The sequence below is a fragment of the Pyxicephalus adspersus genome, chromosome 8 (genome assembly GCF_032062135.1).
Source record: "Pyxicephalus adspersus chromosome 8, UCB_Pads_2.0, whole genome shotgun sequence".
NCBI classification, from domain to species: Eukaryota; Metazoa; Chordata; class Amphibia; order Anura; family Pyxicephalidae; genus Pyxicephalus; species Pyxicephalus adspersus.
The window spans coordinates 45,593,279-45,615,584 of NC_092865.1; the positions used below are offsets into that span (position 1 = coordinate 45,593,279).

Sequence of the window (22,306 nt, forward strand, 5' to 3'; positions counted from 1 at the left end):
ATGGGGTGATTATGGAAACAAAGAAACGGGTGAAAATTTGAGAATTGGCTGTATTCACCTTGTCCGCACGACCCAGTTTCTGTTCACACTGCTCACACTTTTGCTCCAGCTCTTCTTTCTTGGACACGCAGTCACGGTATTTGGCTTGTAGAGTTGGGATCCCCTCTTCTACTTCACTCAGGCGAGCTTTCGCCTCATCCAAGATCTTCTGTGTCACGGCCAAATCCTCCTGAGATTCTCGTAGTGCTTGCTGCAAGAAAATACCAGAAAAGAAGTCAGGCAGCCATATAGTGAGATGTGCAGATATCCGGAAGATGGTCCCACCAGGCAGGCCAGAACAGGTGAATGGAGTATGGCGGCCAGTTTGTAAGTCACACACACATACAAAGAGTGCAGAAAATCAAATAGTGGAATCTATGAGGAAGTAACTATATAAGGCTGAAGGAGATCAGAGGACCTAATTGTACACAATACACAGAGCTATATGTCACCCACTTGGGGCGTATATCTGCTTTAGTAATATGTCATTGTGTTGTCTGTACATTACTTACTCGTTTGGGTTCCACAGCTTGTGCCACAAAGTGATATTTGTGCATAGCTCGCACCCACTGGCAGATGGAAGTGCATGCTTTGGAGACACGAGCAATGGCAGTCGGCTGGAACTCTTCATTGTCGATATATGGCTGAATGGCTTTGATTACGGCATCAGGAATGTTGTCCTGACAGCAGAGAAATAGGATCATGAGACTGACAACTCTACTGCCTCACACATACAATTAGGATTATGGAACATCGTTTGCACGCACCTTGTCATATTTAAAGAGTCCCTCCAGAAACTTGCCCGGGTCCTGCAGCAGCCCTTTCCCCGGCTCCCAGTAGTCATCAATTTTGGTGCCTGGCTTTTCTCCGGCTACTTTCTTCGGTTTGATTCCTTTCATTATACAAACAGCTTCAATCACAAGCTTCACACCCACCGGGGGGCGCTGCATGGCTCTCACCTGAGGACGGAATGTGGTGTATAGGAGGTAGGATTTTCTTTGTAAGGATCAGTATACACAGCTGTTTAAGATGCATTTACAATACTAAGTGTCTGCTGTAAATGAATGAAGGGGCACAGCACCATCTGCAGCTCAGCTACAGGCAGGTGAGGTTGGGTTGCATCCAACCCACCTTCATCACAATGATTGAGCCTTATAGTGATCAGGTGTCAGTGGCAAATTGGTGTAAGAACTAGAAATGCGCAAAAGTATGTGTCCCTAGTTTACAGGTGCAAATAGTAGATCCATGGCAGGAGTAGGTGTATCTGAGAACAGTGGTTAAATCCCCATGAACGTGCGGGAGCCCCAATTTTACCATCACCCGAGATCTCTGAAAACAGTTCTTTACCCACCTCTGTGACATCATTCTTGTTTAGAGATTTCAGGCTGGCGAGAGCGGCGTCCAAAGCAGGAAGGGCTTCGTCCAGGTCCTTCTGAGCATCATCTGCAATTTCCTGGGCCCGACGCGCCTTTTCTGTAGCCTTGGCCTCCTCTGCCTGCACCGAGGCTCGAGTAGCTTCTGCCACCACTGTATCTTCCTGAAAGTGTCAAGAAGAATGCAAAATGAGATTTGAGCGATTGGTAAAATTGGATCTTTATTACTGGTATTATAATTATTATTATTTCTAATAAACAGGATTTATATAGCGCTAACATAATATGCATTGCTGTACATCAAATAGCAAATGACGGACATATACAGACAATGACACAGGAGAAGTGGGGAACGTAGTACACAATAGGAGGGGGGATATGGAGTGGTTGGGTATTAGTGAGGGTTTAAAAGACACCACGGGTAGGCAATTTTAAAAAGATGGGTTTTGAGTGCTTTTTTAAATGAGCTCAAAGTAGGAGCAAGCCAAATGTAAAACTCAAAACTCTTTCATGATATCAGATACCTCAATTTTTTGCATTGTAGTCACAGTGTCCTGTGCTGCCTCCTCCAGCAGAGGGCGCATTATTTCCAGCTCTTCCTGCATCTTAGCCACATCCTCAGCTGTGTGAAGGAGCTGAAAGAATACAGCAAATGTGAGATGTGATTACAATATTTACAATGAATATTATTATACAAGTATAAAACTCTGACACATACCGCAGTGCTGTACTCTAATGTCCCCATACAGTCACACATACTCCAGGATTACATTAGACCTCATTTGCTTGATCTAATTGTACATTTTAAGAATTTTCTGGCTCTGTAATGGGCCAAAAACAACCATATTATGATTTTATAAACACCCTCACCTTATCCACACCGCTTTTCATCCGATCCTTGGCTGTTTTGATCTCCATCAGTTTTTTCCCAATCAGGCTGGAGTAGATTCCCAGGAGCTCCAGGTAACTCTTCGGGGTGATGTAATTGTGTCGGGAAAGTTCAGCTAAATATTGTTTTGACTTCACAGCGACTGATTGGTGCATTTCCACACACATATGTATCTGTAAGGGGCAAACAAGCATTCTTCAAGTTAAACTCCAGACAAACAGCTGAATACACCAATTAAATATATATATGGAAGATATTGTATCTACTAAGGGGTTTGTATTTCCGTCAATTCCCTTTTAAGGTTTACACAACTTTGCAATGCAGCACAGCTCTCTATAGCAGGACAGGAGACCTGATTTTTCTCTGCTGGTGTTAGGTATCATTCGTGGATCTTGTCCCTTCCCCAGCCTGCTATTGGATAGCGAAAGGAGAAGCAGCATACTGATGAGTTCTTCTCTCTTTCTTTTGTTTTAACTAAATGCCCCTTGTACTACAGCACAGGTAAAAGTCTTCATTTGCTTCTTCCCCTTTATGAGACTTCAAGGCCAATACCAAAAATGTACTTATTTACACTGCTTGCTTTAACAAAATACATTGCGTGTGTGTTGTGGGGGAAGCAGACTTCTTGAATGCTTTTCTTTACTAAAGGATGTTATGTTCTGCACCATGCTATAGGTGGGCTGTACCATGAGTGATTCATCACAGTAGGGATCCATACAGGTGAAGCTCACCTATGGTATTAAGTCAAGTATTAAGTCAAGTTGAGTATTTTAATATAATTATAAATAAAAAATATGACAGTGAAAGAATAATGCTGCAGGTAAAACAAAGCAATGCAGCTTGACCCCTGTCTAAGGAACGTACCATGCCCTGGATGATGGACTCTCTGGACTCCAACTCTGGGATCTCCATCAGGAAAGATGAAGCTACAGATTGCAAAGCTTCTGCTGGCCATTCGTCAAACCAGTCAATAGTACAGCAGGTCACCAGGGAGGGGAACTGTCTGAGACGAGCACGAAACACCTCACCTATAGGACTAAAAACCAGAAGATCAGCATAAAAGTTCTCGTTTCTTACGCGATACAGACAATACGTCTAATTTATTATAGACAGGTACCTCATACACAGCACAGTATGGATGTTTCCTCTCACTCGGCGGGTATAGGCAGCCATTAAATTGGCCTTTGTTGGCTGTTGGCCCATGTCTTGTACAATCGGCTTCATGACGGTGACAATCTGGTCCTGTTCCTCTGGCCCGTACAGGTTGGGGACATCTCCGGAGTTTAAAATATTGTTGATGTCTTCAAGGAATGATTCATTCTTAATCTATAATGATAAGATGATGGTGTAAAGCTTCCATGATAGAAAATAATGCAGGAATTCATGTTATCATTGCAGCTTGTTTGGTACTAAATTCTAAACTTCTTAGAAGACCAAATTGACCTTAACCATGAGCGACTTGTAGGGTGTTGCTAAGAATTTACCTGGGTGTCAGTGAAGAGGAAAGTGATGGGTGTATTCTGCAGTCCTGCTTTGAGTAAAATTCCTTTAATATCCTCCCTCCACTCTGCCATGCCGTAGTTTTTAGACAGCTCGATCTGGAAACACTCATACTCTGCCCTGGAAATATAAAGAAAACAGAAAATTCAAGCCTGATGCAACATGGAACTGTCAGAAGCTTATCAATTCTCAATGATGGAAAAGAATGGAAACATTTGACAATGCTTTATTTCCTGTTCTGTCCATCTTTTAGTCCTTACATGTGACTGGCCAGTCTTGTGAGACTCTGTCTTCCGCTTCCACCCACTCCCAAGAGCAAAGCGTTGCTCAGTGGCTGGCGCAGGACGCGACTGATGCGACAAATGTGCTGGATGGCATCGAGGAAAAGAACAAGCTTCATTTTGGTGGTGTTTATTTGATTATAATCCTCCATGTGTTCCTCCATTACTCGAAGAAGCTGCAAGAAAGGTGACAATCTTGGTTTGGAAACCACCATACAAATTGATTTCCCCCCTTTACAGTGTTTTTGTTTGCTGTAAATCATATAGACAAGTGAGGTATCAGTGCTTTGGTACATTGACTGGTAGGCTTTGCACAGCAAAGTTTCAAAGGCAGTGTGATGAGTAAGATAAGACTTAGGGGCAGGTTGTATAAATTCCTTTTAAATTACTGTATAGATTAAAAACCAATACACCTTTAACAATTAAAATATATGTGAAATATAATGTGAAAAGAAGTGCTTTGCTTACCTAGAATCAGCTATATATGTAAATAAATATTTTTTGATATATATAAAAATCATAGTAAGGAATCAAAAGAGATTAATATACCGCACATAAGTTCCTTTATGGTAAAAAGTTGTTTTGTTATTTTGGGTCTCTGTGTTCCTGATAAAGCGGACTTGGTACTGTGAAACGCAATGAATATTTGAATGACATCTTTGAAGAGGCCCACTTTGGTATACAGTTTAAATGAATAAATGAATATTCATTTTTATATATTTTAATTGTTATAAATAAATTGTTTTTTATTGTTGTTTTTTAAAACTGGTTGGTGAAATAATTTGTATTAACATGCCTTAAAAGTTCCATATATTTTTTTCTATTGATTTTGCTCTCTATAATGATAGATAAGGGATGTGGCATATGAATTTAAATATAAGAAGGGGGACTCCACAGTTTGCTTCTTGGTTATTACAGTATACATTATACTGATGTCTACATCCTATCAAGAGTTTCTCTTTGGATGACATATTCCAACAACATTGCTCAGTAGAAAAAAGGGAAGAATATGCAATACAGTTTGCTCACTTCCCTGGAGTGTACATATCCAACATGAAGGAGATTGTATTTAGCTTGAAAAATTTAGAGTTCCCTTTTAAAAAAACTAATAAACACAGTATTGAGGGCTCTTTAAGTGTAACGTGACTGTTTGTTATTCCATCCTTACTTTCTCCCGGTCCTCAATGAGCTGGTAAGTTTTGGAATCAGACCCAGAGGTCATAAAATCCCCATATAGCACTGGCTGCTGTGGCACCACTTCCTGGAAAGAGGCTCCAAACTCTTCCATCCGGCCCTTCATCAACTCATCAAACCAGCTGCGGTCCTCTTCATTTACCAGGCGGTCCTGGAAGACCCGACAGGATTCATGGTACCACAACTTCAAGAGGCTGAACTTGTCCTATGTGACACAAGAAGGAGGAATCACAATGTGAGGATACCAATGATAAAGTCATTGTTCTTCCTGCTGGTGCTGAGACACCTACAAGTCATCCAACAATGTAAAACAATTTATGTTTCTATTTTATCTCTTATTATATTACCTCCTATTTGTAACTTCAACCACACATGTCAAAACAACTGGTGAATCCAGATATTTAAGTAGGTGAACTGCTTTGCAAATGTATAGTTAGATCTGCCCCTCACCTGGTCCTGACCCTCCCTATTGATTAGCACATTTACCTTTTAGCCCTACAGGGTACAATAGTTAGGAACTTTATGATAGTTTTACTTTGTCAATATACTATTTGGGCTCTATTTTTAAAAACAGGGAATCTGACATTCGCTCAAACATTCCTTTTGTGGAAAGTTTGTGTATTTCAATGGCAGTAAATAATTCCCACTAGGTAATGTTTAGGAGAATGCCAGATTCCCTATCTTATAAAAAGAGCCCAAAAAGTTACAAAGTTGACAAAGTAAAACTATCATAAAGTGTTGTGTTAGGTTCAAATGTAAACATGATGGTGGTGGTAACTTTCTTCAGCTTTTTTACAATGAGAAGAGGACACCCGTTGCAGGTCAGGGTAAGGGAAAGGAAAAATGTTTATATACTAGAAAAATCTATCTACAAAACTGTATTTGCTGGGCCCAATAAATTAGACTTTGAGCCTATTAAAATTGGCAGGATTGGCAAAAATATTATAAGAACAAGAATCTAATATAGAATACAAAAATCTAGTTTGATCAAAACATTTGATCAAAAGAATTTTGGAACATTGAACAATAGTTTTCAAAGGATATTGATTTATCCTTTAAACACCCTTTAAACTTGTATTAGAAATATATTTGGGTAACATGTTGACATGCCAATCTGAACCCTTTATAAATAGGACTCTTTGAATATAGTATATCGAAAGAAGGATAAGAAACTCTTACCTCCATTTTGGCTGCATCGGCCATCAGCATGCCTTGGAACACCTTGGACAGATCTCGCAGATTGAAGGTGTAGTGAGATTTCGCTGGAGTGGGGAGCAGCTGTGATGTAATTGTGTTATATACTTTTATTGTAGCTTCAACAAGCTGCTCAGTGAGGTTTTGTATGGTCGGTGCACCAGCTGAAAGAAAAAGAAGAGAGGTAAAACAATCGAAGGACTAGAAAAAGACTTAACTAACAGTTAAGTATGCAGACAATTTAAAAATGGTGCCACTCTGTGTTGAGAATGTCAAACATATTCTTCCACTTGAGAAGGTCAAGAGAAGATTTATAGAATACAGCAGAGTGGCAGTTCATATGAGTTGAGTATACAGATTATATCAGCAAAGGATTACTTTTAAATGGTCACTTTCAATTACAAATTCTGCTCATTGCTTTTTTTAAGTAATGTTGGTCATAGACATAGAAGAATGAAGGGAAGTAATGTGTTTGGAACAAAAAAAAAACAAAGTGAATGGACAAGGATTTTCAACTGGGTATCTATTTGACAAATTTGGATGGTGGGGTCTTTTGGAGCTCTGTGATACGACTCACCCATCCAGCTGCCAAGGATACTGGAGAAGATTCTGCTCTTGCTGCTGTCAGCCATCTCGGTGAAGGATAAGTAGTTGAAGTGACGGGTGAGGCGAGGGGAAACAGGATTTCTGCCTCCTCCTGGCGGTCCCATTGCACACAGGAAATTAATGTCTACTAACTTCTTGAAGACGCCTGGAAGGAGGAGAGAAGAAGAAAAGAACTGAACTCCCAATGTACTCTCAGTTTACACCATCTCATTACTTTATTGCAATTATTATGACTACAATTTAACTGCTGCAGCTAGTATGTGTCCTTTGCTTCCTTTTTCAAATTGTAAGCTGTTTTGTACAAAGGTGCTTTAAATATTTAAATCAATCAATGAATGATATAATAATTATTATCTTTACCTATCTGCTTGCGGTCATACCACCCGCCGTGGTCCATCCACTGTCTCAGCAGCTCGATGGGTGGCTGTGCCCCATAGGTCTCTAGGGCCGGCATATTCATATCATCAATAAAGAAGATGAAGTAGCGTCCGAGGGGTGGACCAAACACCCCTTTCCTCCTGCAATGACAGATACACATAAGCTGCAAGCAGAGCATCCAAACTCCAAATCTGTGTATTAATCTGTTAAATCTGAGCTGGGACATTTACAGACAGGAGACAATGTACTACCAAATCTTAACCCCAGCAGATTATTAAACATCACAAAAACAATTATTTAGGATAGAGCACTGTGTAATATTAATTTTTCTATAGATAAACACAGAGAAAAAGAAAAACTTGATGATCTCAGGAAAATACAGTACATGTGGGAGAAACTTTGTCTTAGTCCCAGGTTCTACGTATCCTATAGTATAACATGGGACTTTTGCTCTGCTGGGGCTGGACTGCAAATTAACCCCTTGACAACCCTCCCCCGAGGTCCATCTTGCCTTTTGTCTAGTTTGCTGTCTATGAGATCCTGTGTCTGATTGGCCGATGTCCGTGCAGAGAACATGAGGAAATGACTGACATACTCCAGGGGCATGTTCTTCAGAAGTTTGTCTGAGATGGTCAGAGTTTTCCCAGTGCCAGTGGGACCAATACAAAGAACCTGAAATCAGCAAGAAAACAAGTATATAAATATATGATCAACAAGTGAGGTGTGAAAATAAAAATACCATATAAATAAATTATTTTTCCTTCAATGATATCTTATAGCAAACCTTTCCTGAGAGGAACATAGAAGCTGCTAATTTATGCTAACTGGCTGGCTGATCCACCAGCTTTAGTATTTTCTGAAGGATCAGGAAAATTGTTTCAGGCAATTTATATTTTCTCCTTAATATTTTAATTTGTAAATATTACAACTGTATTAACATGATTTCTAATGTTTGATTTATTATAATAAGAACACCTACCGGCTTCTTGTTGGTAAGAAGCATCCCCAGGAGGTGGGACATCCTCACAGTGTCCAATGTGGGGACAATGATATCGGCATAGCTAGTGTCAGGGGCAATGGAGAAAGGGGCAGAAGACTCCATCCAGTTCACCCAACGCACCTAAAAGAGGCATAAAGGCATTTTACACACAGCAGGGGACAAGTATGATATTATTGATGTGTGATTATGTACATGTCTCACCTTCCTCTGAGCATCCTCATCATCATCCTCATCGGTGCTGCTTATTCCAGCATCATCCAACACGTAATCATAGACCAGTCCTTCCTCTGGAAACAACATTGTCACCTGCCAAAAACCCATTTTCCTTCTTTTAATAGGTGGAGAATCAATCTCTGATACTGGGTCTCATTAATAAATTTAATAAAGGTAAAGGGAATATTAGTAAATAACTGCAACCAGTGACCTCCCTTCAGATCTTCATTGCGTATGGAAGTAAATTAAGGATTCTAATTGGCTGCCATGAAAAATTAAATGGCACTCTCCTCATTTATGACTGAGATTAATTAAACATCACATGAGTGTTTGGACCAGACCAGATTCATTTTTTTAACTCATGCATATTTACCCTTTCAGACACCATTTTGTCTCTCAGGAATTTGTTGAACATCTCACGGCTGTCAGAGTCACCGGTGATCCCAATGCTCCACACCAATGAAAAGAAGAACCAGGATTCCACCAGCTCTCCAACGTGGTTCAACTTCTCCTGTGATATTTTCTTCTGTCCCTGGAAAAAGTATTGAATTGATAAAATGTAACAGAGAATTTGTTAATAAATTTCCTTCATAGTCAAATCTTCCCTTCCCTCTTCCCTTTTAAGTCTGATATATAAAAATGGTATTGTTATATTTACTTGCAATATTTTGGCCAAACTATGTGAACATCTGGCAATCAGAATGTACATCTTCTACTACTAATTTATGGTCACACATTGCTGTGTTCAGTTCATAAAGGGAGATGTATATTGGTGACAATACATTTCTAATCAGAGCAGATTTACCTCTCGGGGGAGGAAGGGCTGGAAGAAACACTCAAGAAGTTTGAGAAGACTCATAACCAGGTTACTGTCGGTGGAAGGGATCACCTCCCTCACTGCCTGATGCACAAACCGGATTGAATCCTGAAGAAAAAAAGATGAATTAGTAAATGGACTAAAATACTTAAATATGAACAGTGACAGAGATCGAAGAAAATGGTACATGGGAGGACAGGCATATATCTCTGAATGTTGCTACAATATTGTACATTGTGAAGCTGATCCGTTTACCTGCAGAAACCGGGAGAAGAGTGACTCCAGATGCTCTTTGTGTGGCTCCATGACGGCAGGAATATGGCGCAGCCAACATTCTGTGAAGGGTGTCAGCCCCAAAATACTGGGCTCTAAATAAACCATCCCGCAACGTGAGACTGTGGCTGGTGAAGCAACAGCCAAATCCTGAACCTCAAACATCATAGTCATGGCCTGTGGAGCAAAGACACAGGTTAGCATATGTTACAGGAAATCACATTATTGTCCTTATGACAAAATTACAAATTATACAAACATGAAGATTAAAAACGTTATAGTGACAGTGAGGGTCACCTCGGTCAGTTTGATTATCTCTCCGGAGCTCAGGCACAGCTTTTTGTTGTCATCCAGAACCGTGTTCATGTTCTCAATCCACACCGCATCTACTGGTCCATCGAACATGTACCACTTCTTATCAGGATCTGTGGAACCGGCGCCTCCTCTGATCAGGGAGGACAAGATTCCGTCTGTCCTGAAATGGAAAACACGTGTTATACAAACCTTCCAGAGCCAGGTGAGTTTTCAGTCAGTTATTGCAGTACTCCATAGTGTTCCTTAGGGGCATCTTGCTTGTTAAATTACATTCATTATAACAGTTCTGAGGTTTTTTATTAACACAAATCATACTTGGATGATAACAAATCATACAGATCATACCAGTTCTATTTGGACCAATTATGGGATGTTGGCAAAACAAAAATGAAAATTATTGGCGATTTGATATGGGTAAAAATATATAATCAGTCTTATCAATTTCAATTTATAAAATACAACTCTGTAATCATTGGTAGTTATTTAAAATATTTTGTGACTGTTTTGAAAGAATTAGCAGATTGATCATCCTATCTAGAACTCATTTGTCTTATAACTATTTCAATGTAAGCAAGCCAAGAAGGTAAAACAATTATTCCTGGTGATTATATAGTATGTCATTGATATTGCTAAGTTTTTTTATTTGTTACAAGGTATAAATAAACTTTAGACACAGCAAGGATAAATACACATATATTCTACAATAAAACCAGCATAAGGTCTTTAAGCAGCAGAGTCCAGAGTGATGGTGTACAGGGTCCTTTAACAACCAATCAGTTTTTAACTTTAATTAATTTAAAGTGTTCAGAACCATGAAGAATGACAGGCTACTATGGGGTCTATTGATAAAATGATAAATCTGACATTTACCAAAACATTCTCTGGTGGAGATGCTTCAAGGTCCTTTTGTTCTCAATGACAGTAAATCATTCTTCACCAGAGAATGTCAGATTTACTGCTTTTTAAGCTCCCATAGGAGTTGCAGCTTTTCCTTATCACAAAAGTAAAATTGTGTTCCGCTGTACCATCCAATGTCTTAAATCTGAATATCAACACAGAGAATTCTTTGAATTCTGGAAAGTATCCAACTCTCACCATTCATGTGTCAGCAAATCGAACTCCCCGTAAAGCTGGCCCATTGTGATGGACTTGGGGTTAAGGACGTAGTAGTGAACGGTCTCATAGGTCCCGCCGCTGACTGATGGGAGACCCTTAAGAGATGACATTGCTGCAGCAAGGACTTTGTAACACTAAAGAAATAGAAAAAATCATAAATTCAACCTAAAAAACAGAATTCTAAAAAAGAAAGACATAGAACTCATATTGTGCAGACACAGGGCAACATCATACAGAAAAAAGGGTTACACTATTATTTTTATCAATGCCCCAGACCAGGGGTCAGCAACCTTTACTATCAAAAGAGCCATTTTGCCTCCTCTTCCATTAAAGAAAAATAGTCTGGAGCCGCAAAACATAACACAGTTTATAAACTTTTAAAAGTTTTAATATTTTTTTTAATGTTACCTGTTACAACAAGTGTGCATGTGTAGGCCTACTTTGAAATAAATTAAACACTGAACTATGCCCCTAGAAGCCTCCAGCTTGTAACGTATCATCCTGTTACATTAGAAGCTGGAGGCTTCTAACGTAACAGGGTAGATTTTTTTGATGGGCAGAGTTCTTTATGTTCTGACGATGCCTTAGCGATGAAATTTTAAGGGGTGTTAGCCACAGGTGTCCCTCATTTGCAGCTTTAATTTTGTTCACCTGTACCCCCCAATCTTGAGTAATTGGGGTTCAGATGCTAGATGCTTCCAGCAATGTGTAACAGGGTAGATTTTTTTGATAGGCAGAGTTTTTATGAATTTTTAGGAGGTGTTAGCCACAGGTTGTCCGTACTTGCACCTCAAATTTTTTTCACCTGTACCCCCGTTTCCAGATAAATTGGGGTTTAGGTGCTAGAAGCCTCCAACAATGTGAAACAGGGTAGGGGTTTTTTGATGGGTGGAGTTTTTAGGAGGTGTTAGCCACAGGTGTCCCCCACTTGCACCTCTAATTTTGTTCACCTGTACCCTTCCTGTTCCAGAGAAATTGGGGTTCAGGTGCCTCCAGCAATGTGTAACGGTAGATTTTTTTGATGGGCAGAGTTCTTTATGTTCTGATGATAGCCTAACAATTAAATTTTTGGGGGTGTTAGTCACAGGTGTCCCCCACTTGCACCTACATTTTTGGTTTTGTACATCTCCCCATTCCAGAGGAATTGGGGTTCAAAGGAGGGGGATGTCATTGTACACACCCATTTGTACACGCCCCGTGGTAGATTTATTTCACTGGTAGATTTTTTTCATTAGAACACCGGATAGGGAATCCCCCTCCTCCGCAGTGTCTTGGGAGGAAGGGGATCCCCCATCAGAGATCTCCCAGCGGCAGCCGAAGGGAGCCACAACAAGGAGGCTGAAGAGCCGCATGTGGCTCCGGAGCCGCAGGTTGCAGACTCCTGCCCCAGACCAATCTTTTTTTAAAGCAGACTTGTGTTATAGGTATCTAAGTGCTGAGGAACTATGACTCCTCACATACCCCACTAGACAGAGGTTAGCTGACGTTTATAGTTTTACAATAGCAGAACAATGACAAGTTGCCTAAATTACCAATAAAGCCAACTGGATTTTAACACTCCTTTTTAATGACTTGCTAGTCATGACTGATTGCAATCAACAAAAGCTTTTATATATTCATAAGCTTCTTCCTGCACTTTTTAAGGAAATATAGTTGGTGAGGTACCTGTGACTTTCCAGAACCGGTTGGCCCAACAAGCATCAAGCCATGTCGCACCACGGTGGTTTCATACAGCTGGATACATTTTGTCACAAATCCTAAAAAACCAAGAGACATTGGATGAAATGTTTTCACTGATTCATTTGTTTGCAGAAAATGTATTAGTAAAATTTTTTTTTTTTCTTTCATCTTTATTTCAGATATTATTACTGTTGGTTGATCATGTAATTTTCATGGGTCTTCCTACCATCCACATCTTTAAGGTTTTCCTGGGCGCATGTTTTTCGAATTGCCTCCTCCAGGCTGCCATAATCAATGTGCTCCTCTTCAATCCTGGGGAAAAGATCAGACACGATTCCGCTGAAGAGCTTCAAGTCATCTTGTAGGAATTTGGGAACGTTGACATCTCGGATTGCTCGGAGACAGATTAGCTCCTGTGGGAAAGTAAAAACGAAAAACCATTATTGAGAGAGAAACCATTATTGTCACACAGCTACTGGCACAGAATGATGGGACTAAAGAGTTCCCTAAACTTAATTCTAGTCTCTGAACAGAGACAACTGCATAGGGAGCCAGCCTTGTGCCTCTCAGAATCCATGCAGTGGCCGGAGAAGCCAAAGTCGCCAATACTATGTAGATATACATGCGGATATACATTGTGGACTGCCAAAGACCTAGGTACAAACATCTGCCACTGAGTAATTTTCCTGTTTGCTCACCTCATTCATGGATGGATTTTCTCTCTTTAGGTTTCCAGCAGCAGATATCACAGTCTTAACAGCTCTCATTCCAAAATCATAATGATCCTAGGAGACAAAAGAGACATGGGCAGTGTTTTTAAAGAATGTTATTTTTAAACAAAGATATGAGATTTTAATGCCACACAACTCCTTGCTTTCCGATTAGTTCCAATCTAAGGAACATATTTCTCCTTTTCTATGTGTTGAATTCCAGGAGGTGGCAATTTAAGGAGGGTGACTGAAACAAGGATTTGACTGAAACATTGTAACTTTGTAACAAGTCACAACATGGAGTTTTTTTGGCAGGGGTTGATTAAAGAGGAACTATACTCAAAACCAAAAAACAAAAACACACTTACCTTTAATCCCACAGGGCAGTCCGATCACTTCAGGGGTGTCCAGCATCTGGTCCTGCGTTGTCCCGGCGATCCAGGCGCTGCCATCTTCGTCTTCTCTTACGGGTTCATCATCCTACGTCACCCGACCCAGGTGCGAGATCAGGTGACGTATGATGAAAAAAAAATCACTGCGCATGCGTTAGATAGGCAAATTTTTCCCTTTCAGCAAAAAGGCTCCTTCGGCGAATGCCCGAGATGCTCGGGCATGCGTAGAAGGAGCGCCCAAGAGCCTCCCAGGATGCCTGACGTAGGTATCCCGGGAGGCTTTGCACTCCCATTCATTCTCGACCGCTTAGGCGGGACGATGCTGCACCCCCTTTATTTTTTTAAAAAAGGGTGTTGCACCTTAAAAAAAAAAACAAAACAAAAAAAACAGATGTTTTACTCTACATAAAAGGGTTCGCTACCATTTTATGTAAAGTGAAAATTCTGAGTAAAGGTACGCTTTAAAGTCAGACATTTTCTGAACATAGGCAAGAGCTACGCAGACATCAGGATTTACATGACAAAGATGCCATGTGGAAGTTAAAATTAGATGCAAGATGAGTAGATGTTATTTTAACAAGTTTGGAGAATGATGGCTGTCTTTTTAACAACAATTTATTTGCATTATTAACAATTTGTACAGATTACACAGGGACGTGAATAACAACAATGTGTCTTACCTGGGAGCTGAGTTGTTCAGATGACAGTTTGAAAGTTGTAGTGATTTTTTTGGCCAGGATTTTGGCGTTATCAAAGCCAAAGGAATACAGGGAGATCTCCGCAATCATGGTATAATCCGGCACCATCATGGCAACAGGACGGAAGAGGGCCTAAAGAGGAGGTAGAGAGTGTGAGATGAATCAGGCTGGTTCTGTGCTGAGGTCCCAAGAGCAGCAACCTCTCATGCGGAAACCTCCTTTTCAGAACAAATCTCAATATATTCCTGAATGTGGAAAATATTCTTTTCAATGCCTATTACACACCTCTTAAAGTAGAATACAAGCCTTAAAGGCATGGCCAATACTGTGTGCTTTTCTCAATAATAAGCAATAACACAAGGCTTTATGGATGAAATTCTATAACAATACATTTGATCTGGTCCAACGTTTTATTTCTATGTATAAGACCAGGAAAAAGGAAGAAACTGATTGGTTGCTGTAGGGCCGACAGTATTTCCAACTAAAAACTTTATAATCAAATTGTAGTTGTAAGTTTCAGTCAACCTGATCTGAATTGTCATGTTGAAGATCTTCAAAATTACAGAATATGTCTAGCTGAATGTGATTCACTACTTGTAGCTATGCCATGACCTGAACAGATGTAAAACCTTTTGATAGACTTTATAGATAATATTCATATTGCCCTTCCATAGCTCCATTGTTGTCCCATCCTTGCCCTGTCCCCATGAACTAATCTCACCTTCAGGTTGTCTGGTAGTTCTGTACGGCCTGCATAGCCAGGGTTCATGGTGATAAAAACAGCACAGGTAGACACCAGAGAGATTTCCATTCCTTCAAACATAAAGCGATCAACCTAAAGAGACCAAGACAAAGCATATTAAAGAAAAACATAATGCAAAAAAAGTAAAGGAAATGTAAGAAATTAAAGGTTTGGAAGATGGGAGATGTATCTGGTCTATAAGCCAGTCGCTCTGAATAGAAATATCTATATTATTAAATGGGTTGATCGATGGAAAATAAAGGAACGATTTGAATATCTTCACCCACTATCCCTAACGAGTAACAAACATCTCCCTTTAAGATACTGAAGAAGGAGATGTGTGGAATTAAAGAAATAAAAGCCCTAAAATGACATTTTTGAGATAACAACTAGGAGGTACCAGGAGATGGCAGAAACAAAATGAAAATTAAAGAAAGCCGACAAATGAAATTCCATTTACTCACCCTCTGCTGCTGGGCTTTCTGGATGGTGGTAATTTGCTGGGCTACTACAGACAGTACCTCAATGTCAATACGATTAAATTCATCAAAGCAAGCCCAGGCGCCAGAACTGTGCAGAACCATCGGAAAAACAAATAAAATTAACTACCAATTAAAAAATAAATTTATATTTTTAATGAAATACCAAAAATAAGTGTCTTCCAACTATTTTTTTTTAAAATACAGACTTTGTTCACTCACCTTGCCAGGCCTTTAAAGAATTTGCCCATGGCCATGAAGTCCAGCTGATCAGAGCAGTTGAATACAACAGTTTGGATGGCCAGTGCTTTACCCAAATCCTTTGTAGTCTCTGTCTTTCCTGTGCCAGCAGGTCCAGCAGGGGCACCACCAAACTTTAAATGTAGAGCCCCAGTCAGGGTTAGGTAGCACCTACATTCACATTATGAGAAACATAACTGCTTCATATTATGCTGATTGTATACATTACAATGATCTCTTGTTTTTTGTCACAATTTAAAGGCCTATCAATAGTGGAAGTGGAATCTAGATGGGTTGTTAATCCTAAATTTTAAAGCTTGAATTAGAAGCTTGCTGAATAGTTTTGTTTATGCTGCCTTGATAGACCCTTTTGTGAAGAAGAAGGAAATCTGGAGCCTTGGACCTTGCTGGTACTTCGTCAGGCAGTAAAGAGCTGCCATACCATCACAGCAACCATTTGATTTATTCTGAACCTCCACCATGCTTTGAGTTCACTGCTCCACCATCCTATTTTCACATTACACTAATGACTTTGGCACTTATTTTACCCACCTGTCTGTCAGAGGCGTTATGACTAGGCGGCCTGTGTTCCCCAGGTATTCGTAACCATACAAGAATTCAGCATTAACAGCTCTTACGTAAAGATCTTCCCGGTTCCAGTAGTACCTTAAAAATATATTTTATTTATATTGGATAAGAAGAACTGGGAAGGTAGCAACTGACTTGTGGTGAGATGTAGCCTTAGGGCTAACATTTGTAAATGCCATACCTGAGCTGAGATATCCATTCAAAATCATTAACGCTGTTGACATTTTCTTCAATCAGACGAGCGGCAACGTCTTTGGCGTGGACCTCAATCACAATCAGAGCAGAGAGAATGTTGCGCTGCATCCGAGATAACTTTCCACGCACCAGAGCAACCAGGTCACTAAGCTATAAAGCAGAATTATATACCCAAGATGTCAGAAAACTAAATGTGCCACAAGTATTCATTATCTTTACCTTTATCTAACCTTTTAAAACACAACTTATTAAAAAAGAACAACCGACCTGAGCTTCTAACTGAGGGAAGAGGCAGCTGCTTAGCTGTCCAGTCTCCAGTGCCTCAGAAACCTCCTTTGTCCAAAATGTCTGGCATCCTGCTATGACGACCTGGCCTGGCCAGTTCTTCACCCACTCTGTTCGAGATGTCTAGTAAGAGGAGGGTGAGAATTACCTGATGATGAAGTAATGTTTATGGGGTAAGTGGTAAAAGAAACACCAACCCACCTCTGGATAGGCCTTTATTGCTCGTTGGATGTGATCCCGAACACTAGCTTTCATCACCTTCTCCACCTCCAATAACCAGTCTTCCACGTTTCCTGTGGGATAAATGGGGGTCGACATTGGGACTTCCTCGCCCTCTGCAGAATACATGTGGGTGATCTGTAGATCAGGCTGGAAAAGAAGCTATAAGGACAAGAAATTATATTGTATAGGCCATATAAATGTGATTCGATGTATGTTTCAGACTCATTTGCTACTAAAACTAACAATGTTGTTTTGTGGATGATAAATATTTGTTACAAAGGGTGATATTACTGAAAAAAAGTCTAAAGACTTGCAAAGACAAAGACCTCTGGTTTAACCAGTTAGGTGTGGGGGAAATTGAGAGACCTACAAAGGCCCCGACTTCAACCCTACTGAACACGGTTGATAAAAAGACATTCTGTAGCTCTGGTTAAAATCCAATGGGGGAACAATGTACCAAGTACAAAAACCATTTATCATTTGAGAAGAGTCTGAAACAATTCTGATTGGTAGCTAGGAGTGGTTTACATATTCTGTAACACCACATATTCCTTTGAATTCATGCCAAAGACTTACCCGAGCTATGTTCTCAAAACATTTGCGTAAGTGTGGCTGCACAGCGGTGGGGTCCTTTGTCTGAGAGAGTATTTCCAGGAGTTCGTCATCAGATAGGAAATAAAACCTGAAAAGGTGAAGGTGTCACAGTTAGCTCCAGAGGCTAAGACATGTAAGTAAGGTGTGTGAGCAGTTTGATGGTGAGTACCTCGGGAAGGCACTTCTCTTGGTTTCCAGATATTCACTAAGTCCCTTCTGTACCAGTTCCAGCAGCTTGTTACATTCCCGCAGGCTCTCTAGGAGACGGGGATCTGGGCATAGGGAAATCACCTGCAAACAAACACTTAGATTATTTCCCAAAAACTCTACTAAAACTTTCTCTGCCCCTGAACTGAATACAGACAACAATCATACACTGACGTCAATATCATAAAAATAGCAGTCGATAAATTGTGCCTTGGGTCCCAAGTTGATTTAATTAATGGCTCCCTGCCAGTTTAAAGGAATCATGCATATGAGTCAGAAAACATGTTTATATATCTATATTTTTTTCTGATGTGGGTTCATGATGCATCTCCGAAAGATTTTTTGAATTTGATCAACTACCCTATAGATAGTAGTCACTGGAACAGGTGTCCCCATTGGAAAATTTATCCTCTCTGGTAACAACTGGCTATTATTATTGTCGTTGTGTATGAATATGAGTTTTGGATGATTAATATTTTAAAAGGTCCTATGTTATGTTATTTGTTGAGAATAAAAATGTGCAAAACTGAGATCTGCTCACTAGAAAGAGCACTGAGGTGTACTTTTTTTAGCAGACATCTTTTGGAGGGAGAATCTACAGATTTTGAAATACAGCACATGGAAAAAAAAAATATGTCTAACTTGTTTGTTTTCCTCTGCATTTCTCATGATCTTCCTCCAGGTTCTTTCCATGGTCTGGTAACGTTTGCTCTCCACTGGTAGTTGTCGGTTGATATCCTCAGAACTGAAAATGGGTTCCAGGTAGAGCCAGGAGCGCTGGCAGGTCAACCACTCTTCCAATACATCCTTGTGATAGAAAAGTAGAGCAATTTGTAACCTGTACATGCCTTTTGCACTAAGGTGAGAATCTGTCATGGACATATAAGTTGTGTAGGTTTGAACTTTACATAAATAAAGAACTGTTTGAATTCTTCCTATAGCCCTATGCCGAAAACACCAAACTTTATTTTGTTTTTATACAGAAATATATATTTTTACCTGAATCTACTAGGTATAGTGTAGGCTCAGCTGCAAATAGCTTAATGGCATGTTTCTTTCATTACCTGCGTCAAGCGAAGTTTGCTCTCCCATGTGCTGATCCGTTCCTCAAAAGGCTTTTTGTAGGGTGAGAACGACATGCTCTGGGTCATCACAATATGGTCATCCAGGAGCTGGGAAGCTTCCTCAGGGCTCTTCAGTATGAAGGTTCCTGTCTCTTTATATGGCAAAATAGTAAACAATACAGAGGCCCACTCGCCTTCCATCTTGTCCAGAGCCTATGAGATAGGAGAAGAAACTGATGAGTGGGTCATTCCAGCACGTAGCCATCACCTATAGACAGAAGAGGCAGCCATGCAGGAAGCTAAAGCTGTATCTGTGTGGATCATTTTGTTGTATTAGAAAGCTACCTCGGAAAGATCTAAATCACATTACAGTAATAATTCCCAAACTGTTGCCCCTATGCTTAATATAGTAGTTACCAGTAATGGCTCAATGTACTCAACCTGCAACCACAACTATATCATGTCTGAAGTCTCTGTCCATTTACTCATTCATGTTCACAGTATTTGACAGTTTTCTGTAACATTACATATGCTGAATATTATGTGTGACCTGTTGGTAATTCCAAGTACCTACATTAAATTGTCACATAAACAGGCCAACTCAAACCATCTCATTGCAGGTGGTGAATCTTTAATGAGATGGCTTGATTGGTTAACCAGAAACTCGATGCAAGTGAATAGAAATCCCCAATACGTCTTCATTTCACAGAATAACTACCTCCAGCACATACAGGTGTTCTCTAATACAGTTGGCAGACAAGATACTTCACCTGTTCGATAGAGAATTCCTTTCCAGCTATCTCTGCCACCTTGGCAATGGTTTCAATATGGTCCTGAAGCTTCATCTCCAGGCAGCGTGTGAAGGTCAGGTTGGCTTTGGGTTTGATGCTGATCTGTATTTGTTCTGACAGCATCTCCCAGTGGCGGTTTCTCATACCGGGGTTACGCAGGCCTTGGATCAGCGGGATGTATGGCTTAAACTCTTCAATGCGGCTCTTGGTGTCCTGTGCAACTTCCTGGCAGGCTGGAGATTAAGGCACAGAAGGAAGATGTTTTAGAATATGAATGTTTAAAACTTTATAAATGGGGTGAATTTGGCAATCAGCCCAATGATTAAAGAGACCCTGCCATTCTCCAAAAACACTTGAAGTTCTTTGCAAAAGAAAAGGCATCACTCTCTAGCACCACCTTTCCTACCTTCCCTAAAAGCTGAAGACTATATTGTGGCGATGAAAATTGAATTCACCTGGAATATCGCGGAAGTATTTGACACATTTGTGCATGTTCTTATAAGACTCCATTACGTTCTTTTCCAGCTGTTCGGCATCAATGGCAGAAAGCGGGTCATTCATCCAGCTTTCGTACCAGCGAATCCAGTCTGACACGGTGGTCCAGAGATCTCGGAAGGGCTGGAAGTCTTTCACCAGTTTCAGAAGCTTGTCATACTGGTCAATGGAAAGGAAGGATTGGCAATGAGCAAGAAAATGTTTGTAAGGTGACTTATAAAAGAACAAAGACAATATTGCAGAAAACATATAAAAATTTTTATTACATTGCACGGAGAAATTTGATAATGTTTCAGAATGGTTTGGACATACTCAAACCATACAAATATATGAATATATTGTGAGGCACTGGTTGAGAGGGTTGTGGAGAGAGTACAGTATATGTGTCACTTCTGCTTTCTTCTGGTTTCTTACGTGGTAAGAGCTCTATATATGGTATCTGTCATGGAGGGAACATGTATTTTCTCAAACTTTTTATAAATCTTGTTCTGGATCGTGGAGCAAAGCAGTTTTTATTTGGATAGGATAAAGCCATTATTTCTAGATCCAAATCTTTCTTGTGTAACCAACATGAGATGGATTCAAAAACACCAGTATTAGCTGTTTCACAACAATAAGTTCCTACCACCCCCTTTTAGGACTTTCAAAATCTTGAAGTTTAAAAAAGGATGTTTAAGGTAGATCTGGTATGAATAATTTATTTTTATGATAAATTGGAAGACAAAGTGTTCTGGAAGTTTCCAAACTGAATCTTGCATTTGTAAGACATTGAACTGCTGATTGTCCCGACTGTATCCACACTGTGTCTCAGTCTGATACAGCAATTGATCACATCTACTGCCTCACTCATAGGCAGCATGTGTATGCTCTAAAACCTTTAAGAAGGGAGATCTGGAAACCTCATAAACACGTTGGCTACCAACCTCTAATAATTATTACTTTACATAATTTTACCAAACGTATCCGTAATTGTTCTAAGCGGCCATTATTTTTGGTGTATACTCACATTGGTCACAGGTAGGCCAAACAGTCTCTCCCGGTTGTTGTACATTTGTGCCATTTGCTGCGACTCCTTCAGTTGCTTGTGGACTCGTCGCACTTCATTGGCAATCTCGTGAGCGCGACTGATATCAGTGTGAGTGGAGAATCCAGCCACTACCATCTGAAAACAATGAGAATTTGAACTGTCAGTGAGAGGGGATACAACATATGGATTATGTCTTCTAAAGATTGGCAGCGAATCTAACCTGCAAGGAACTACTAACCTGCAAGGAATCCAGACGCTCCAAGAAATTGTTCTGGTCCATAACCTGGATTTTACGGAAGCGCTCCTCATCTTCTAAATGCTGTTCATGGATGGTCTCTATGGTGGTTATAATCTTGTGCGGCCAAGCAATGATGGCCCACCTAACAATGAAAGATGGCAAAATATTTAGGAAGGTCTCAGATGTTACTGATAAATATTCTGTATGGCTTTTATCTGTGAACACCTGACCAATAAACCTATATAGGCTTATTGGGTATCCCATTCTAAACCACCTCACTGGCATTACCATGAAGTGACATCTGCCACCTCAACCTTCATTCTTCTTGGAAGGCTTTCCACAAGATTTTGGGTTGTGTTTGTGGGGATTTGCCCACATTTGCAAGGTCAGGTGCAGGTGTTGGATGAGAAGACCTGTCTCACCATTCCAATTCATCCCAAAACTGTTCAGTAGGGTTGAGATCAGGGCTCT

The 22,306-nt window shown here is 40.2% G+C and overlaps 1 protein-coding gene across 1 annotated transcript in view; it reads right to left on the bottom strand.

The window, feature by feature from the left end:
* The window catches only part of DNAH1 (dynein axonemal heavy chain 1), a 45,036-nt gene that overhangs the window by 14,818 nt on the left and 7,912 nt on the right, over positions 1 to 22,306 (bottom strand). The window contains 41 exon segments of the mRNA XM_072421189.1: positions 59 to 250; positions 552 to 719; positions 807 to 998; positions 1,391 to 1,576; positions 1,937 to 2,047; positions 2,283 to 2,474; positions 3,166 to 3,337; positions 3,419 to 3,627; positions 3,786 to 3,921; positions 4,062 to 4,258; positions 5,251 to 5,481; positions 6,456 to 6,634; positions 7,048 to 7,221; positions 7,437 to 7,594; positions 7,966 to 8,126; positions 8,434 to 8,574; positions 8,656 to 8,760; positions 9,041 to 9,199; positions 9,473 to 9,592; positions 9,740 to 9,934; positions 10,055 to 10,232; positions 11,168 to 11,322; positions 12,854 to 12,945; positions 13,095 to 13,281; positions 13,567 to 13,653; positions 14,651 to 14,800; positions 15,390 to 15,503; positions 15,875 to 15,980; positions 16,112 to 16,300; positions 16,682 to 16,795; positions 16,899 to 17,062; positions 17,180 to 17,320; positions 17,399 to 17,578; positions 17,996 to 18,101; positions 18,183 to 18,304; positions 18,863 to 19,027; positions 19,285 to 19,497; positions 20,055 to 20,308; positions 20,531 to 20,729; positions 21,577 to 21,732; positions 21,836 to 21,977. Coding sequence (XP_072277290.1) covers positions 59 to 250; positions 552 to 719; positions 807 to 998; positions 1,391 to 1,576; positions 1,937 to 2,047; positions 2,283 to 2,474; positions 3,166 to 3,337; positions 3,419 to 3,627; positions 3,786 to 3,921; positions 4,062 to 4,258; positions 5,251 to 5,481; positions 6,456 to 6,634; positions 7,048 to 7,221; positions 7,437 to 7,594; positions 7,966 to 8,126; positions 8,434 to 8,574; positions 8,656 to 8,760; positions 9,041 to 9,199; positions 9,473 to 9,592; positions 9,740 to 9,934; positions 10,055 to 10,232; positions 11,168 to 11,322; positions 12,854 to 12,945; positions 13,095 to 13,281; positions 13,567 to 13,653; positions 14,651 to 14,800; positions 15,390 to 15,503; positions 15,875 to 15,980; positions 16,112 to 16,300; positions 16,682 to 16,795; positions 16,899 to 17,062; positions 17,180 to 17,320; positions 17,399 to 17,578; positions 17,996 to 18,101; positions 18,183 to 18,304; positions 18,863 to 19,027; positions 19,285 to 19,497; positions 20,055 to 20,308; positions 20,531 to 20,729; positions 21,577 to 21,732; positions 21,836 to 21,977 — 6,592 coding nt within the window.